The 16,592-nt window shown below is 32.2% G+C and overlaps 2 protein-coding genes across 2 annotated transcripts; both read left to right on the forward strand.

Annotated features, from left to right (window-relative positions):
• Positions 1–6,204: 6,204 nt before the first annotated feature.
• On the forward strand, positions 6,205–9,978 carry LOC120359681. Its single transcript, XM_039458055.1, has 3 exons — positions 6,205–6,664; positions 7,140–8,031; positions 9,845–9,978. Exons 1-2 carry the CDS (start codon positions 6,466–6,468, stop codon positions 8,027–8,029), a joined length of 1,089 nt encoding a protein of 362 aa, XP_039313989.1. The 5' UTR covers positions 6,205–6,465; the 3' UTR covers positions 8,030–8,031; positions 9,845–9,978.
• On the forward strand, positions 8,374–10,852 carry LOC120359674. Its single transcript, XM_039458035.1, has 2 exons — positions 8,374–9,618; positions 9,845–10,852. The coding sequence occupies exons 1-2, from the start codon at positions 8,374–8,376 to the stop codon at positions 10,850–10,852; spliced, it is 2,253 nt and encodes a 750-aa protein (XP_039313969.1).
• Positions 10,853–16,592: the final 5,740 nt, after the last annotated feature.

Here is a 16,592-nt window from a genome sequence, read left to right on the forward strand (position 1 = left end):
TTTTTATTATAAAAGCGTTTAACAAATATAAAAAGTTCTACGAAGTTGCACATAATCACGAAAAATCATAATGGCATATAAATGCTGTTGTAGATGATACGAATTTTCTTCATATTATGCAAAATAAACAAGCAAGCATTATTAATCAAATTTCTGATTCCAGAGCTAAATTAATTGAAATAAATCGAAAGAAACTAGAGCTTATTATATCTACAATTGTCTTCTGTGGTACACATGATCTTCTATTCCGCGGTAAAAAATCGAATGAAGGAAATTTCAGAGATTTACTGAAGTTTCGAATTGAATCTGGTGATAATATTTTAAAAGAGTATTTAGAAGGGGCAAAGAATGCTCAATACACTTTAGTGAGAATTGAATATGAACTAATCAACATTTGCGAAAAAGTTATTACTAAAGATATTGTGAAATTAGCTAATGCATCCGAAGGCTTCTCAATTTTAACCGATGAAACAGCAGATATTACTGGAGTCGAACAACTTTCATTTGGAATCAGATTTGCTTTTTTTCAAGACGAAAAATTGACCTTGCATAAAGAATTTTTGGGATATGTTGCATTAAAAAAATTTGATGCTCATTCCATTGCAAATGTGATTTTTAAACAATGCCAAAAATTAAATTTAAATATGGAAAAATGTGTGGGTCAAGGCTATGATGGGTGTTCAACCATGGCAGGAAAAGAAAATGGAGTAAAAGCCATCATTCAATGCAAATACCCAAATATTAATTTTATCCATTGCGTCTCACATAGATTAAATTTAGTAGTCAATGACTTGAATGCACTACCAGAAATTCGAAACGCAATTGGAACAATCAAAGAAATAATTAAATTTTTCAGGGAGAGTAACATTCGAAGACAATTAATTCCTTCAATTCCAATGCTTTGTCAAACTCGATAGTGTAAATAACATAAATCTATTTGTAAATTTAAAGAGGGATTTATAAAAATTTTGGATAGTACACTTGATAAAATTTTGAATAGTACAAGCGATGCTAAAACTAAGTCCTATATGTTCTATTGTGCTGCCACAAAGCCATCGTTTGTGATATGTTTATTTATTATTTCCAAATATTCAACTTTATTGGAACCAATTAAGCATAAATTGCAAGATAAAGACATCAATTTAATTGATGCTCAAAATCATATTAAACAATTGGTTGCAATATTAAATCACGATCGACAGAGTGATGTCTTTACACATATTTACAATGTGAGGATTTGTGCACGAAGCTTGATATTCAATTAAAAATACCTTGAACTGCTACTCAGCAGACGAAAAGAGCAAATTATAATACAAATGACCCACATACTTATTATAAACTATCAATATTTTTACCGTATATTGACTCAATTAAAACTTCATTAAATACGAGATTTTCAGAAGAAAATACCATCGTTTTTCAGCTCTTTAATATCTACCCACAAGAACTACGTAAAGTTGATCACGATCAATGTAACGATATATTTCAATCTATCGAAAAGACTTACAAATGTAAGTTAAAAGAAGACAAACGTGTTAGTATCAAATAGTAAATTCAAACCCTGATTTATCTACAGCTGAAGATATGATTAAAGCTGCAAAATTTCTACCTAAGATAGAAACTTTGCTTCTTAAATCTTTAGCTTTACCAATAACTATAGCCACCATTGAACGATCCTTCAGTACATTACGGCGAGTAAAAACTTGGCTACGATCAACAATGCGCCAAGATCGTATTAGCGACCTTTGCATGCTAAGTGTACACAGAGAACGAATAAAAAAAGAAGGTCAGGAATTTATAAAAAAGATAATAGATGATTTTGCCCTCGATGATAGGAGAATTGCACTTGCATTTTCTAACACAAATACAACATAAAATTAAAACATAACTTTAATATCAAAACATACAATATATGATATGTAAAAGAAAAAAATTTAAATTATTAAAAATAACTTAAAAACATTAATACATTTTTTGTTAATTTTTAAAATAAAAAATAGGCAATAAAATTTAAAAAAAGTATAAAATATTTATAAATTACTAAAAAAAATTTCAATAAAGTGTAAAAATTTAAATAAAAAACAATAAAAATATAATAAATCTTTCTCTGCATACACCTACCTTGTCGCGGTGAAAAAACTTTTTAATAAAAAGGTGTATATGATTAAAGAAACAAAGAAATGTATAACATTTTGGGATAAAAAAATTACCCCCCCCCCTCTAAAAAAAAATCCTGCGGACGCCCTTGAGTGTCAAGGCATGTTTAAGACGCGCGCTCCTTTTTAAATATTTGTGCATTATTAGACGAAATATAGGTCCATATATGAAGAAACCTCGATCTATGTCCCAATGAACAAACAATATTTTTTAATTGTTTTTTTAATAAAAATTTTTTCATATTTAATTTAATTATTGTATTATATTGATATATATTTTTTAATTGCATTCTTATTTAAACAAATAACAGAAAAGTTATTTCAAATGCTATTCTGCATTTGCGAAATTAGTAAAAAAAAAAATTATAATTTTATATTTGTTTATATAAATACTGTGCTTTAATTATACATATTTCATTTTTTCGGTAACGTATATTGATCTACCAGTTATATACACATATTAGCATAAAATGTCCACACGGCATCATGAGGGATTGGTTCGCAGCAATCATGGAGGTCAAGCAACGTTCACCGTAGTCGCGACTTGGATGGGTAATAGCTTGGAAATTTCCCCAAAAAAATTCCCGAGATTTTTTTTGCAAAAAATGTTTTTTTAAAATGTTACACAAATATTATTTTGTTCATTGGAATTATGTGGTGTAATAATATTTATGTGAATATTTTGAAAAAATTTATAACATTGCAATGTTGCTAGGATGTTTTAATGCAATATTTCATAAAACGGACATCTTAATCCTTAAACACACCGATCCTGTAAAATACGGAACACATTTTTGGGTTTGGAAGACTTTTTCAACTTTGAGAAGCTATAATTTTGATTACAATCAATATTTTTCTACGATTTTTTGATAAAACAAAAGTTCAAAATTTCAGGAATGTGACTGCATAATCGGCATTGCCGACAAATAATTTATTGTGAAGTTATGAAAGCAAAACCATTAAGCAAAAATGAGAAATTGGTCAAAAATCCACTTTTCCTTCAAAAAATCATATCTTTGCAATAACAAACGTTTAAGGACTTTCAAATACGACGTTTTAAAGCTAAAGAGTCACACTTTCAAAATAAAATTTGGCAAAGTCATTTCTTTTAAAAAGTATAATTATGTAACATGGAGAATATGAGGTATTTTTGGGCATCTAAAAATCCACTTTAAAAAAAAAAATCTTTGCAACAAAAAACTTTAAAGAACTTTACAATACGAAGTTTTAAAGCTAAAGAGTCATACTTTAAAAAAAATTATATTATTGTCATTTCTATTAAAAAATGTACTTATGTAACAAGGCGAATATGAGGAATTTTTGATTAAATCGTGTCTAAAATTGAAAATTGATGTGTTTCATGATATATTTCGGAAAAACTCTTTTTTCTACAACATTTTAGAGTATTCCAACTTTAAACAGAGTATATGCGAGTAACATCCACAAACCTGTTTGAACGTTTTTTGTCCAGTTTTTTTATGTAAAATACAAAAAAAGTTTCACTTACACATTACATGGGTCGCATTGACTCTAACAAAACTTTGCTGCCGTGCCGTTCGAATTCTAGTTGACCAAAAAAGTTGATCAACTATATCAATTGAAAGAGGAGATTTCAAACTTTTTTTACGTCTTGGTCCGAACCTCCTATCTCATTCAGTCTTCACATAGCAAGCGTTCAAAACTTTATATGGTCTCTCAGACCCACTTACGCGTTTAAGGGTTAATGTTGCTGCAATATTCCAACAATGTTTCGCAATTAATATGCAATATTACAATGTTTTAATAAAATCATTCTGCAATGTTTCTGCAATTTCTCTGTGTTGTATGGGAATATTCATGTTTCTCAACAATACTATGATGCACACAGCACCACGGGACCGCATGCTTTTTTCTAGACGTCTTAGAATCAACATTTGATGGATGTCTACAGACGTCTATGTAAAGTCGATTTGCAGTCAACTATAAAAGTTTGACTTAAATGACTCGACTTACAGTCGACATATGGACGATTGTTCTGTTAGAGGATGTAGAGCTTCAGCGGAAAATTTAGTAACGTCGCCCGACCTTAGTTTGCTAAATGCGGATGAATAATTAATGAATAATTAACAATAATGAATAATTAATTGATGAGTTAAATTAATATATTATTATACGTGAATAATGTTCTGCTTTGGCTCTTTATTGCCATTATTTTATTAAAAAATTATGATATTGCAATGTTTCTGGAATATTACTGGCATATGCAATGAGATGTAGCAGGCATATTGTTAATATATGTTTTTGCAATGTTTCCGTAATATTGCATTGCAATCTGCAACATTGCAACATTGCTGCAATGTTGCTGCAATTTTCTGTGCTGTATGGGATAAGATTCTGTAATAAAAAATATACATTTCCATTAAAAAAAATGAATTTGACCTTCAAATTAGGTTGAAAACAAATTGTTGGGCAAGCCATTGCTCTGCTTGCCATTATTTATGTGCAATAACCAAAATTTGTACACGTACAGCTGTTTAGGTATTAAACCTTTTGTTAGGTTTTCGAATGGAATAACATACAGTCAGTGTTGTTTGTTAGAATTTTTTCCGGGGTGTTCTCATTTCATACATACGTTTCATATGAGTTACAGAACGTCAATAAATGACAAAAATTAACTTTGGTTGACAGATCCACAAGCCAAAAATAAATTTATTTTTTTTTTTTGTACAATTTTCTCGTGAAATTTACTAGCCTGGACTTTGTTTTGGTGCATACTTTTATTCTGCAAAAAGATTTTGTGATCTACAAAGCCAATTTGAAAATTAATGAATACTGTAATGTGTCGGTAATTCTCGTCAGTATAGCATCCTCTTAAGTCTTTGTCTTTAGTAACGCACAATAACTGTCTTGTGTTTCAAGTCTTAAGTTACGAATAGAACCTCTTTTTAGTATAAGACTTGAGACACAAGACTGTGCGTTACTAAAGACAACAACTTAAGTCATAAAACTTGTCTTAAAATTGTAAGTCAAGCATTCTGCTTAGGTCCTTAGAGTCACAGCGAGAACGCATGTGCAAGGCGCGCGAGAGTCAAAGTTCTATGTAGAGAGAGTTTCCGTTTTGAAATAGAGACTGAGTATGAGATGACAATCATATATTATAATCATTTATATTTTTAATAATAAACAGATCGCAAATTACAGGAATCCATAAAAGTAATTACTGAGAAATCTAATCACATACACAGCAGAAGCTAACCAATCAAAATGATTCCATTCCACTTTTTCTTGGAAATTATTATTTATGACGGAAACAGAAATGATATAATCTCTTACTCAACAAACAAGAATAAAAAAAAATTTATTAAAACTTTTTTTATCCGTTTTAATTCATTTTAATTTAAATTCTTGATTTATGTATATGGATAAAAAGAAATTGAATGTGGTAAAAATGAATAATATTTATCCATATACAGGAATAGTACTTTATTCGTTTTCACAAATTCTAATATTTGTATGTCAACTTTTTTCTGTGATTACGATATTTTCTATAATAAATAAAATAAATAAATTCTTGGACAAATAAAAAAAATATCTGTTAACATACAGGACGTACCAAAACTGATGATAGTAATTTGAGTAACAGATTCTTTGAAAAATTTTAAGACGAAAATTCTGATACCAAAATGTCGAAACTATAGCAATTTTCAAATGAGGAAAAAGTTTAAAGATTACGAATAAAAGGGCTAAAATTTCGCGCACTCACGGATGATAATGTGTTTAAGGCGCACTAAATCTAATGCCTTTAATAAGAATGAAATTATTGTAAAAACGTATTGAAAATTTTATTAAGGAACTAATTCTGTTTATTTAATAAAAATAATATAAAATCAGATAAATAATGTTTGCACTTAATAGTTTAATAATTATGTTCATATTAATGTGTCAAATATCAAAATTATCAAAATGTCAATTATTATTGTTTATTTGATTTACACGATAAAAGTCATTATGTAAGATAGACCTATAAACATTCTTTATCATTGCTAGAGATTGGATATTAACCTTTAGACGGCCGGAAAGTCTAAATATAGACGCTACGGAGGACTCCCTATTATACTACGCGTCTCGTTCTCGATGATAACACAAGTGTAGATGTCAGTGTACTTGATATCTCACAACGTTTTAGAGCGTAGAAGAAAAAAGGGATGGCGCTACCGGCGGTCTTCCTGCCAGGCCGCCGGTCCCCCGCGCCATCCTCGCCATATTGTTTTGTTGTGCTCGAGATTTCAGAACGTGTGGCGTAGAAAATCTCAGAAACAAATTCGCAAAAATGTCTAAAACGAAGAAAAGGAAACATTCAAGGTCAAGATCAAGAGAAAGATCAAGGAATGATGATAGGAAGCGTAATGCGACCGAGGAAAAGCTCGAAAAATTACGAGAAAAAGTAGATAACCTCACCACGGTGATTACGACGTTAATACAGGCACGGGAAAAGCATAAGGCTTCAGATCGATCATCTCCGGAAACCAGTAAGTTGATCATTGTTGTTTCCATACGAAAATAATAATGAGAAGTTCCTTCGTCTTACTCGTTGATTCTATACGAATCTTCGAGTGTCGGTTTCCATACGAAACCGACGGCGTCATAGTACGCAAAAAATATGTTTAAGGAAAATATTCCTTTTGCTCAAGGATTCCATACGAATCCTAGAGTGCCGGACTCCATACGAAGCCGGTAGCGTTATAACACGCAAACATATTAAGACGAACACCAGGAAGTTATTTTTTCTTCCTCTTCTTCTCTTGTCACTCGAGGATTCCATACGAACCCTCGAGGCGTCATAGTACGCAGACGTTCAATATGAACAAAAAATTCGGCGCTCGACAATGCCATAGGCGTCGCGAGGGTCGAAATCTATTAGGTTACGACAGAGGTTATGATACATAACCATAATTTAGCCATCTTATGGTGAGTATTTACCATATATGTATGCATATATTACAGGCGAAGTAATTATAAACAACACTGACCTATCAAGGACAGATGAAGTGGAGTTAACAACGGATGCGGACACAGTTCCAAACAGTCTCGCCGAAAAAGAAAACATTTCCGAGGAAATGTCGAAAATGTTAGGGGAAGATCAAGATGCAAAAAAATTGATCGAAGTAAAGTTCCATTCCGAATTACAACTTAGATGGCAGAAATGGATGAGAGATGGATTGCCCGAAGGGAATAAAAAAGCAATCCTGGAGATGTACCCGAGAAAAGGGGACCTTTTCTCGGAAACCCCAAAAATAAATTTGGAAATATTACCTGCCTTAACGGAAATAGCGACTAAGAGAGATCAACATTTTGCCGAAACGCAAAATTGTGTAGGATCGGCCATTGCAGCATTAGCAGCGGCAGTGTCCATGCTGCTAGAAGGACCTGAAGAAGGCATAGATCAGGAGAAATTTACAAAGTATCTATGTGATGTGGGACAACTGTTAACCGAGGTTTATCACCAACAATCGTTATCAAGAAAGGCTTTCATTACACCTCTGATGAATAAAGCAGTAAAACCAACATTGGAAGCAGCAAAATCAGATCAATGGTTATACGGCGAAAAGTTTGGAGAGCAAGTAAAAGAAGCGAAATCGCTAGAAAAAGCCTGCGCTAATATTAAAGCTCCGGAAAAAACTTCAAATTTGCGACAATCTCTAAGACCTTGGAATCAGGGAAACGCGAGATTCCCACCTGTCAAATATCGACAGGTGGGTTATCAACGATACCAGCAGAGGCCGTATCAACGGAGGAATACGATTCGTTTCAAACCGAAGGATCAGAAAGCGACGCACTCATCAAAGAAATCCAGCAGTCAGACGACGACGAGCCGGTCATCGTCGAAGAAATAAGGGTAACGAATATAGCAGGACGCCTGCGTAATTATAGAAAAAATTGGACAGCTCTTACGTCGAATAGACATATTTTGAGTTGGTTAAAGGGATATAAAATTCCGTTTCAAAGAGTTCTACGTCAACGTAGAATCCCAACAAGCAAAAATAATTCAGAAAGCCAATTAGCCGAAATTGAATTAGAAATCAAAACGATGTTGACTAACAAAGTCATAGAAGAATGTTCAGAAGTTAGGGAACAGTTTATTTTGTCATATTTTCTTATTAAAAAACCAGATGGATCGAATAGATTTATCTTTAATCTTAAAAAATTAAATAAATTTATAGACACAGTACATTTTAAAATGGAGGATATTCGATCAGTAAAGAGTTTGATGACACAAAAAGCATTTATGGGTTCATTAGATTTAAAGGATGCTTATCACGTAGTTCCTGTACACAAAGATCATAGAAAATTTCTCCGTTTCAAATTTCTTGATAAGCTATACCAATTCACTTGCCTCCCCTTTGGGCTTTCTACCAGTCCGTATGTATTTACAAAGTTGATGAAACCAGTCATGAACCATCTAAGACTACGGGGAATAGTGACAGTAATATATCTAGACGATATACTTTTTATACACAAATCCAAGAAAATCTGTCAGAGTAATATTAATTATGCTAAAGAATTAATGGAACATCTAGGTTTTATTATAAATTATCAGAAAAGTTCCCTAATACCTAGTCAAGAATGTACTTATTTGGGTTTTAAAATTAATTCAAATACCTTTTGTTTAGAATTAACAGATAAAAAGAAAATTAAAATTGTAGAATTGATAAACCAAGTTTACGAAGGAAAACGGTACAGAATTCGAGACATAGCAAAATTATTAGGTACTTTGACGGCAGCTTGCCCGGCAATGGCATACAGTAAAGTATATGTTAAGAGATTGGAAAGGGAAAAGTTTTTAGCATTAATACTTAATAATAACGATTTTGAAGGAAAAATGCATATAACGAAAGCGGCAATAGAAGACTTACAGTGGTGGAAACGAGTTGTACCATTAGGTTATAATCCGATTAGAGTTCAAAAATTTAATATGGAAATATATTCGGATTCCTCAACGACTGGTTGGGGCGCTTATTGTAACAATGTTAGAATCAGCGGGTTTTGGAGTAAAAAAGAAAGAAAGTGCCATATAAATTATTTAGAACTCAAGGCAGCCTTTCTTGCGCTACAAAGCTTTGCATCCGAATTGGTTTCGTGCGAAATTCTGTTACGATTGGACAATACAACTGCAATAGCGTATGTCAATAAAGCGGGAGGAATCAAATTTCCTCACCTCAGCGAACTAGCCCGGAAAATATGGCAATGGTGCGAAAAGAGAAAGATTTGGATCACGGCATCTTACATTCCGTCTAGTGAGAATATAGAGGCAGACGCGGCGTCGCGTATTACTAATATTGATACCGAATGGGAGCTATCGGATGAAATCTTTAAAAAAATTGAAAGAAGTTTCGGACCATTTGATATAGATCTTTTCGCATCAAGGTTAAATAAAAAATGCAAGAAATTCTGCTCCAGATTTCCGGATCCGGACGCGACGTGTGTAGACGCGTTTACAATATCATGGGAAAACAAAGAAATTTATGCATTCCCCCCCCCTTTTCTCTAATTTTGCAAACATTAAGAAAGTTTATTTTAGACAAAGCGGAAGGCACAATTGTAGTGCCTTTATGGATCAGTCAACCTTGGTTTCCATTATTTAAATCATTATTAGCATCGGAACCTCTTATATTTCCTCCAAGTAAGAAGCTTCTATTATCTCCTTGTAGGCAAAGGACGCATCCATTGGCAACGAAACTGTCATTAATGGCAGGGCAGTTATCAGGAAAGCTTTTCTGCAAAAAGGAGTCACAGAAGACTCAGTGGACATCATGGTAAACTCTATAACACCTTCAACCCTCAAGCAATACGAAAACGCCTTAAAACTATGGATGAAATTTGCAGTAGAACACCAATTCGATGCGTTTAACTCAACAACTACGTCTATTTTAATGTTTCTAACTCAAAGGTTTAAAGAAGGCGCAGGTTACAGCACCTTAAATACCACCAGGTCGGCGATTGCTCTTATTTCATTATACAATATTTCGCAAGATGGACTTATTGCACGGTTTCTAAAAGGTATTTATAAGAAAAACCCAGTGAGACCTAAGTATGCTTCAACATGGGATATTACCCCAGTGTTGACATATATTGAAGAGCTCCCGCCTCTAAATCAATTAAGTTTTAAGGAAATAGCAGAAAAGATAGCGACGTTATTAGCATTGACGACTGCACATCGGCTGCAAACATTAGCGCTGATTCGTGTTGAAAATATTCATGTCTCAACGGAAGGACTAACTATAAAAATACCAGATTTAATTAAAACATCTAAGCCAGGAAAGTTTCAGCCAGAACTTTATTTGCCGTATTTTAAAGAAAAGCCAAAGTTATGTACAGCATCAGCTATATTAGAATATTTAGAATATACCAAAAAATTTAGGGATAACAATAATACAAGATTATTAATAGCTACTGTAAAGCCATATGGTGCGGTAAGTGCACAAACTATTGGGCACTGGATTAAAGCTTTGCTAAACAAAGCCGGTATAGATACAAAGCAGTTTTCTGCGTACAGCACACGGCATGCGGCCGTATCTACTGCGTTCCGAAAAGGTGTAGACGTAACTACAATAAGACGCACGGCAGGTTGGTCTGCTCAGTCACAAACATTCTTTAAGTTTTATAATAAGCCGTTACAGACTTCGAACGATGAGTTTATTCGGGCAATTTTAGGATAAGTTAAATTTTATATTTCGTTTGCGGATTATAATGCTAAGGCAGATATCCGAAAAAATCGTTCCTACCCCCTCTAAGTATAAGGGATAGATTGTACAAATTATTTTTTTTTTTTAGCAAAAGTAAATAAATAAAGATTCAGAGTTGTGATATTCGCTAAACATCTACACTTGTGTTATCATCGAGAACGAGACGCGTAGTATAATTGAAGGATTAAACGAGCCCGTCGAGGACGGGCGAAGTTCAACCCTAATTATACGAAGCGTCTCGTTCGAAGATGATCCTTTTCCTCACCCCAATACTATTAACCCAGGTGTATTACACAGGATCATAAAAAAAAAAAAAAAAAAAAAAACACAACTCTTCTTAATCCTCCAAAGTATATGGCGAGGATGGCGCGGGGGACCGGCGGCCTGGCAGGAAGACCGCCGGTAGCGCCATCCCTTTTTTCTTCTACGCTCTAAAACGTTGTGAGATATCAAGTACACTGACATCTACACTTGTGTTATCATCTTCGAACGAGACGCTTCGTATAATTAGGGTTGAACTTCGCCCGTCCTCGACGGGCTCGTTTAACCCTTCAATTATATAGGTTGTATCGAAGATATAAGTACAATATTTCGGGAATTTTTTAAGGGAATTATAATAGGTCCAATGCCGGCCGTTTAAAGGTTAATGTAGATAAAATATGCACATTATCGATTACATTAACCTGCGAAAATGGACATTTTTTTGCGGAGACTAATTGTGAGTGATTTTTATAGACTTTTGCATGCTGAACACGAATCCGTTGCCCAAATTTAGTTATCACATTTTGAGAAAAATGACGTTAAAGAAATAACGACGACTTTGAGGTTTTCATGGTGTTATAGTACCCGTAGCAAAATTTTTCTTTAAATTTTGTTAACGTGATACATGAAAGTATAAACTTTTTATTTTTTAAATGTTACGATGATTTTGGTTTCTAAATCTATTTTATTTTCGATTTCTTCTTTGTAAACATATACTTTTCTTTGCCGCTTCGCATAGAATTAACTGATAGAAACAATTTTTATTCACTACTAAAAATTGAATATTAAATGTGGCATATATACATTATTTATTTAAAAAGATTAAAAGAAAAAAATAAATATATCATTACGTACACATATTGAACAAACCATCGCGAGTGAAATAAAATTTGAGTTAATAATACTGTTGTAAAAATTTCGACTGTTTCTCTGTTTCATGCTAAAAGCCGCGAATAAAAATTAATTTTCTGGTATAATTCTTAAGCTATAAATTGTGAACTTTTTTATAATGGTAGTGACATACAATTAATCTTATTATATCCGCAGAAAAAAATGCTTATTTTCGCAAATTAATGTAATCGGTATGTGTATATTCTATCTACATTAATATTGAATCTCTAGTAATAATACAAAAAGGTCTTTATAGGCCGATCTTACTTTAATCGTTTAAATTTAAAAAACGATAATGTTTGACATTTTGACAATTTTGATATTTGACACATCAATGTAATCGACACAATTATTCAACAATTATGTGCAAATATTATTTATCTGATTTAATATTACATTTATTATACAGAGTGTTTCAGTACAACCTCACAGCAAAGCATTGTGAAAATAGGAAATTAAAGTGGGAGATAATTGGAAATTTATAGTTATATAGTCAATGGTTATTACATTACGCCACACAACAATATGTAGTACTTTATTTTGATTTTATTTCATTATTTTTTATTATAATAAGTACACGCACTGGCAGAAATGTTCCTCGGCGCTGACGCTCGGCTGCCGCACACACGTGAAGTCGTGCACGTACGTGTTTTGAGTAACGTGGCAAAAATCGGACAGAAAGTGGTGGGGGCGTTACGACAGTGCATCCTCCTCGCTTGACGCTAGGTCGAGAGAAAAGACATGAAACGACATGATGTTATGGAGAATCTCGGTATCCTCTTCTATGCGTCTATACGAGCGGTATACGCAATACCACGGTTGGTCGCGCGCTGTTTTAATTTTTAATTGCATAAAAAAATTTACTCGGATACAAAAATTTGTTTGAAAAATAATGTAAATAAAATTAGAATTCTCAGTAATAAATTAAAATTATGACATCACGGCAATATATTATAGCTTCAATTCATGAGACTATTACTTTATGTCGAGACACAATTTTAATTAATTAATGAAACTGGTAAATCTCTTTAAACAATTACTTTTTAAGTAATTTGTATCAGAAAATAATTTTAATTTTGTAAATTTATAGAAATATCAACATTATCTGGCAAGCCAGTTTACAGCAGAATGCTAGACTTACAATTTTAAGACAAGTTTTATCACTTAAGTTTTTGTCTTTAGGAACGCACAATAACAGTCTTGTGTCTCAAGTCTTAAACTAAAAAGAGGTTCTATTGATAATTTAAGACTTGAAACACAAGACAGTTATTGTGCGTTACTAAAGACAAAAACTTAAGAAGATGCTATACTGACGGAAATTACCGACACATTACAGTATTCATTAATTTTCAAATTGGCTCTGTAGATCACAAAATCTTTTTGCAGAATAAAAGTACGCACCAAAACGAAATCTAGGTTGGTAAATTTTACGAGAAAATGGTACAAAAAGTAAAAAATTTATTTATTTTTGGCTTGTGGATCTGTCAACCAAGGTTAATTTTTGTCATTTATTGACGTTCTGTAACTCGTATGAAATGTATGTATGAAATGAGAACACCCAGGATTTCAAAAAACTCTAACAAACAACACTGACTGTGTGTCATTCCATTCAAAAACTAACAAAAAGTTTAATTCCTAAACAGCTGTACGTGTACAAATTTCGCTTATTGTATGTAAATAAATAGCAAACAGAGCAGTGACTGTGCCCAACAATAGTTGATAGTTCTTTTCGCAGATGGTGAAATAATCGAAGAACAAAGACAGATCTATGCGTTGGATAAAGATCGATAGCCTGGTCTCTCTCGAAAAATAATCTGCAGTATCGACGTTGAGGAAGTTTTTTGGTTACTAAGGCCGGTATTCATAGTCGATTCTTATTTCAAGATTGTCTTAAGTAACGTCTTAAGATGCTAATACAGCTCTCTGATTGGTTGATGGCATCTTAAGGTAATACTTAAGATGATCTTAAATATAAGAATCGGCTATGAATACCGGCCTAAAGTATATAGTACTATAGTAACCGAAAAACTTCCTCGACGTTGATACTGTAGATTATTTTTTGAACGTAATCTGCAGGCTATCGCTCTTTGTTCAACGCGTAGATCTGTCTTAGTTTTTTAATTATTTTGCCGTCTGTGAAAAGACTTATCAACTACTGTTGGACATCATTACTACTGCCTTTAACAGTTCAGCTTCGCTGAACGAAATATACATGCAGTAAAAGTACATTAGGATATCTTTTTTGTTAGGCGGTCAATCGTAACATTCACACGGTCCGTGTTATTCGTGAATGTTTTCTGAAAGGTGCTTTAATTTTGTACGTACGAGCTACACAACTTCTATATTAAGGTAAAGTTAATTTTAGGTGACGGCTATACGATTGAATTTTTAATAATTTATTAACTTTTTGACTTTCTTGTAAAATTTATCTAAGCACCTCTTCTTTTTACGCGTATTTCAATTCTATAAAAAATTTTTGTGATTATGTAACGCCAATTTGAAGATATTTAGATGCTGTACATGTCGGTAATTTGGAGTACTTTTGTATCCTTTTAAACAAAGATTAAATTTTCTTCATCAAATAGATATGTATTATCGTACGGGAATTTTATATCAATGCAGGTAACATAAACTTTTCTGATCTTCTTCGCTGATCTCGTCTTTCAGATCTATTTAATGTAAATCATAAATAACGCGATTATGCCGATTATATTGTATAAAAGAAAAACAAATAGTATGTGATAACAATTTATCTAATTGTAAGTTAAAAATTTGCCTTATATAAAAATATAAAGAGAGATAGAGATAGAGAGAGAGAAGAAAAGAGAAAAGAATACGAAAAATACATTCCCATATAAAAAAATATTTTATTATTATTTTATACATTAAAAACAAACTTAGTTTATAAATAAAATATTAAATTTATAAATAAAATATTAATTTATTTGATGATTTATATTGTAATTGTTTTGTGAAAAGGTTGTAAACCATTTGCACTACGAGCGTATGATCGCTTTTACGACTTTATAAACCTCATAGATCCAGAATACAGAAATGATAATGGAATCGACGTTGATTCAATGATTTCGACGATTTCGACGATAAATTGACATTGATTTTATTATTATTTCTGGCTGAAAGATGTTGTGTAATGTTTACTAGTAACATAGAAATTATGTTAAACAAATAGTATGTGATAACAATTTATCTAATTTTTTAAGTAAAAAAAATTATTTTCAAAAATTGTTTTCTTCAAATAAAATATATTTTATAAAATATTCATAAAACTTTGTTTTGTGGCACTACTAACATGTAACATCTATCAAAGGATTATTAATTTGTGATTTTTTTATAATTAACAGTGTCTTTTATGATATTATTAGTTATTAGTATTCCATGCCTGCCCCCCCCCCAGCCACTTCATAAATCACGTCTTTTTTCCTTCTTCAATAAATTGTCAATTTTGTTCTATACATTTGATGAATTTCTGTCTGTAGAATGATTGGTGAAACTCTATGGCTAACAAACTGGTGTTGATAAGAATTGTGTCGTGTTTATAGTTACTGAGTTATTTGTAAAAAACAAAATGGTATTTTATTATCCCTTTTCTTTCTCTACTATTTTAATGGGTTTTTGACTTTCCATGCGAAGCAGAGTTCATATCACATTTCCTACCCTCCCTGCTTGACACGTTTCAATTGACATTTTGAACACTGACATTGTCATTTCGGAGTTTTGGATCAGAAATGTGATCAATATCAACATGATCAATCGCGACAAAAATTTTGATAGGTTAGATTATATCGTTCAGGTTTTCCTAATGGGTAGAAAAGGGATTCTTCATGTCCACAGTACTTTGCAACACAAATCATGATCAACCTCCTCCTTATTTCGGACGTAGTTGGTTAGCGTGATGAGTCACAAAAATTTTCGAAAATAAAGTTTGTGTAAGTATAATTTGAAAACTAGACGAGACCGTAGTTTAATTTATATAAAAAAATTTATCAGTATCTTTATCTCTGTAACATATGTCTAACAAGTTATCGGCGCAGTATTCTCTAAATTCAATGATTATCATGTATGATTTAGATCTATTTGGTTTAGGTTGATTGTGAGTTAGAATTTTTTCGGCAACAAGGGCTGTAGGAGAAGGGGTGGACAAACTTTCTTGTTTCCCACACACTTGAAGTAAGGTCCATATTACTTCCTCTCTTGATTGCGAAACGAGGTCTATAATTACTCTGTTCTACATGGAAGAGTGTCCTATTATCTCCTTTTTTTCACAAAAATATTAGTTTTGTGCAAAAAATACACGAAATATAAATGATGTATTTTTTTTAAAAGCTTTAACATTTATTTGAAACATATTTTAGATCAACATTTATCATAATGATGTAAAAAAGGACGATAATGTTTTAGTTTTTTAAATGTTGATTTTGAAAATGAACCTGTTGCCAATCGATATGATCATATTCACAATCAACGCGCAAAAATACAATAAAAAAAGTGTTATTTAAAACGAAGCAAAGGTATATCCCTTTTGGAAGTTTATTTAAAAATC

The sequence above is a fragment of the Solenopsis invicta genome, chromosome 15, assembly GCF_016802725.1.
Source record: "Solenopsis invicta isolate M01_SB chromosome 15, UNIL_Sinv_3.0, whole genome shotgun sequence".
Classification (NCBI taxonomy): domain Eukaryota; kingdom Metazoa; phylum Arthropoda; class Insecta; order Hymenoptera; family Formicidae; genus Solenopsis; species Solenopsis invicta.

What these genes read in the sequence shown, in the direction of transcription:
- LOC120359681 (XM_039458055.1), top strand. Translation starts at nt 6,466, where the DNA reads ATGTCTAAAACGAAGAAAAGGAAACATTCAAGGTCAAGATCAAGAGAA. An exon ending in TCGATCATCTCCGGAAACCA is followed by an intron (nt 6,665 to 7,139) that starts GTAAGTTGATCA and finishes CATATATTACAG; the next exon opens with GCGAAGTAATTATAAACAAC.
- LOC120359674 (XM_039458035.1), top strand. Translation starts at nt 8,374, where the DNA reads ATGGAGGATATTCGATCAGTAAAGAGTTTGATGACACAAAAAGCATTT. An exon ending in CGGATCCGGACGCGACGTGT is followed by an intron (nt 9,619 to 9,844) that starts GTAGACGCGTTT and finishes ATCTCCTTGTAG; the next exon opens with GCAAAGGACGCATCCATTGG.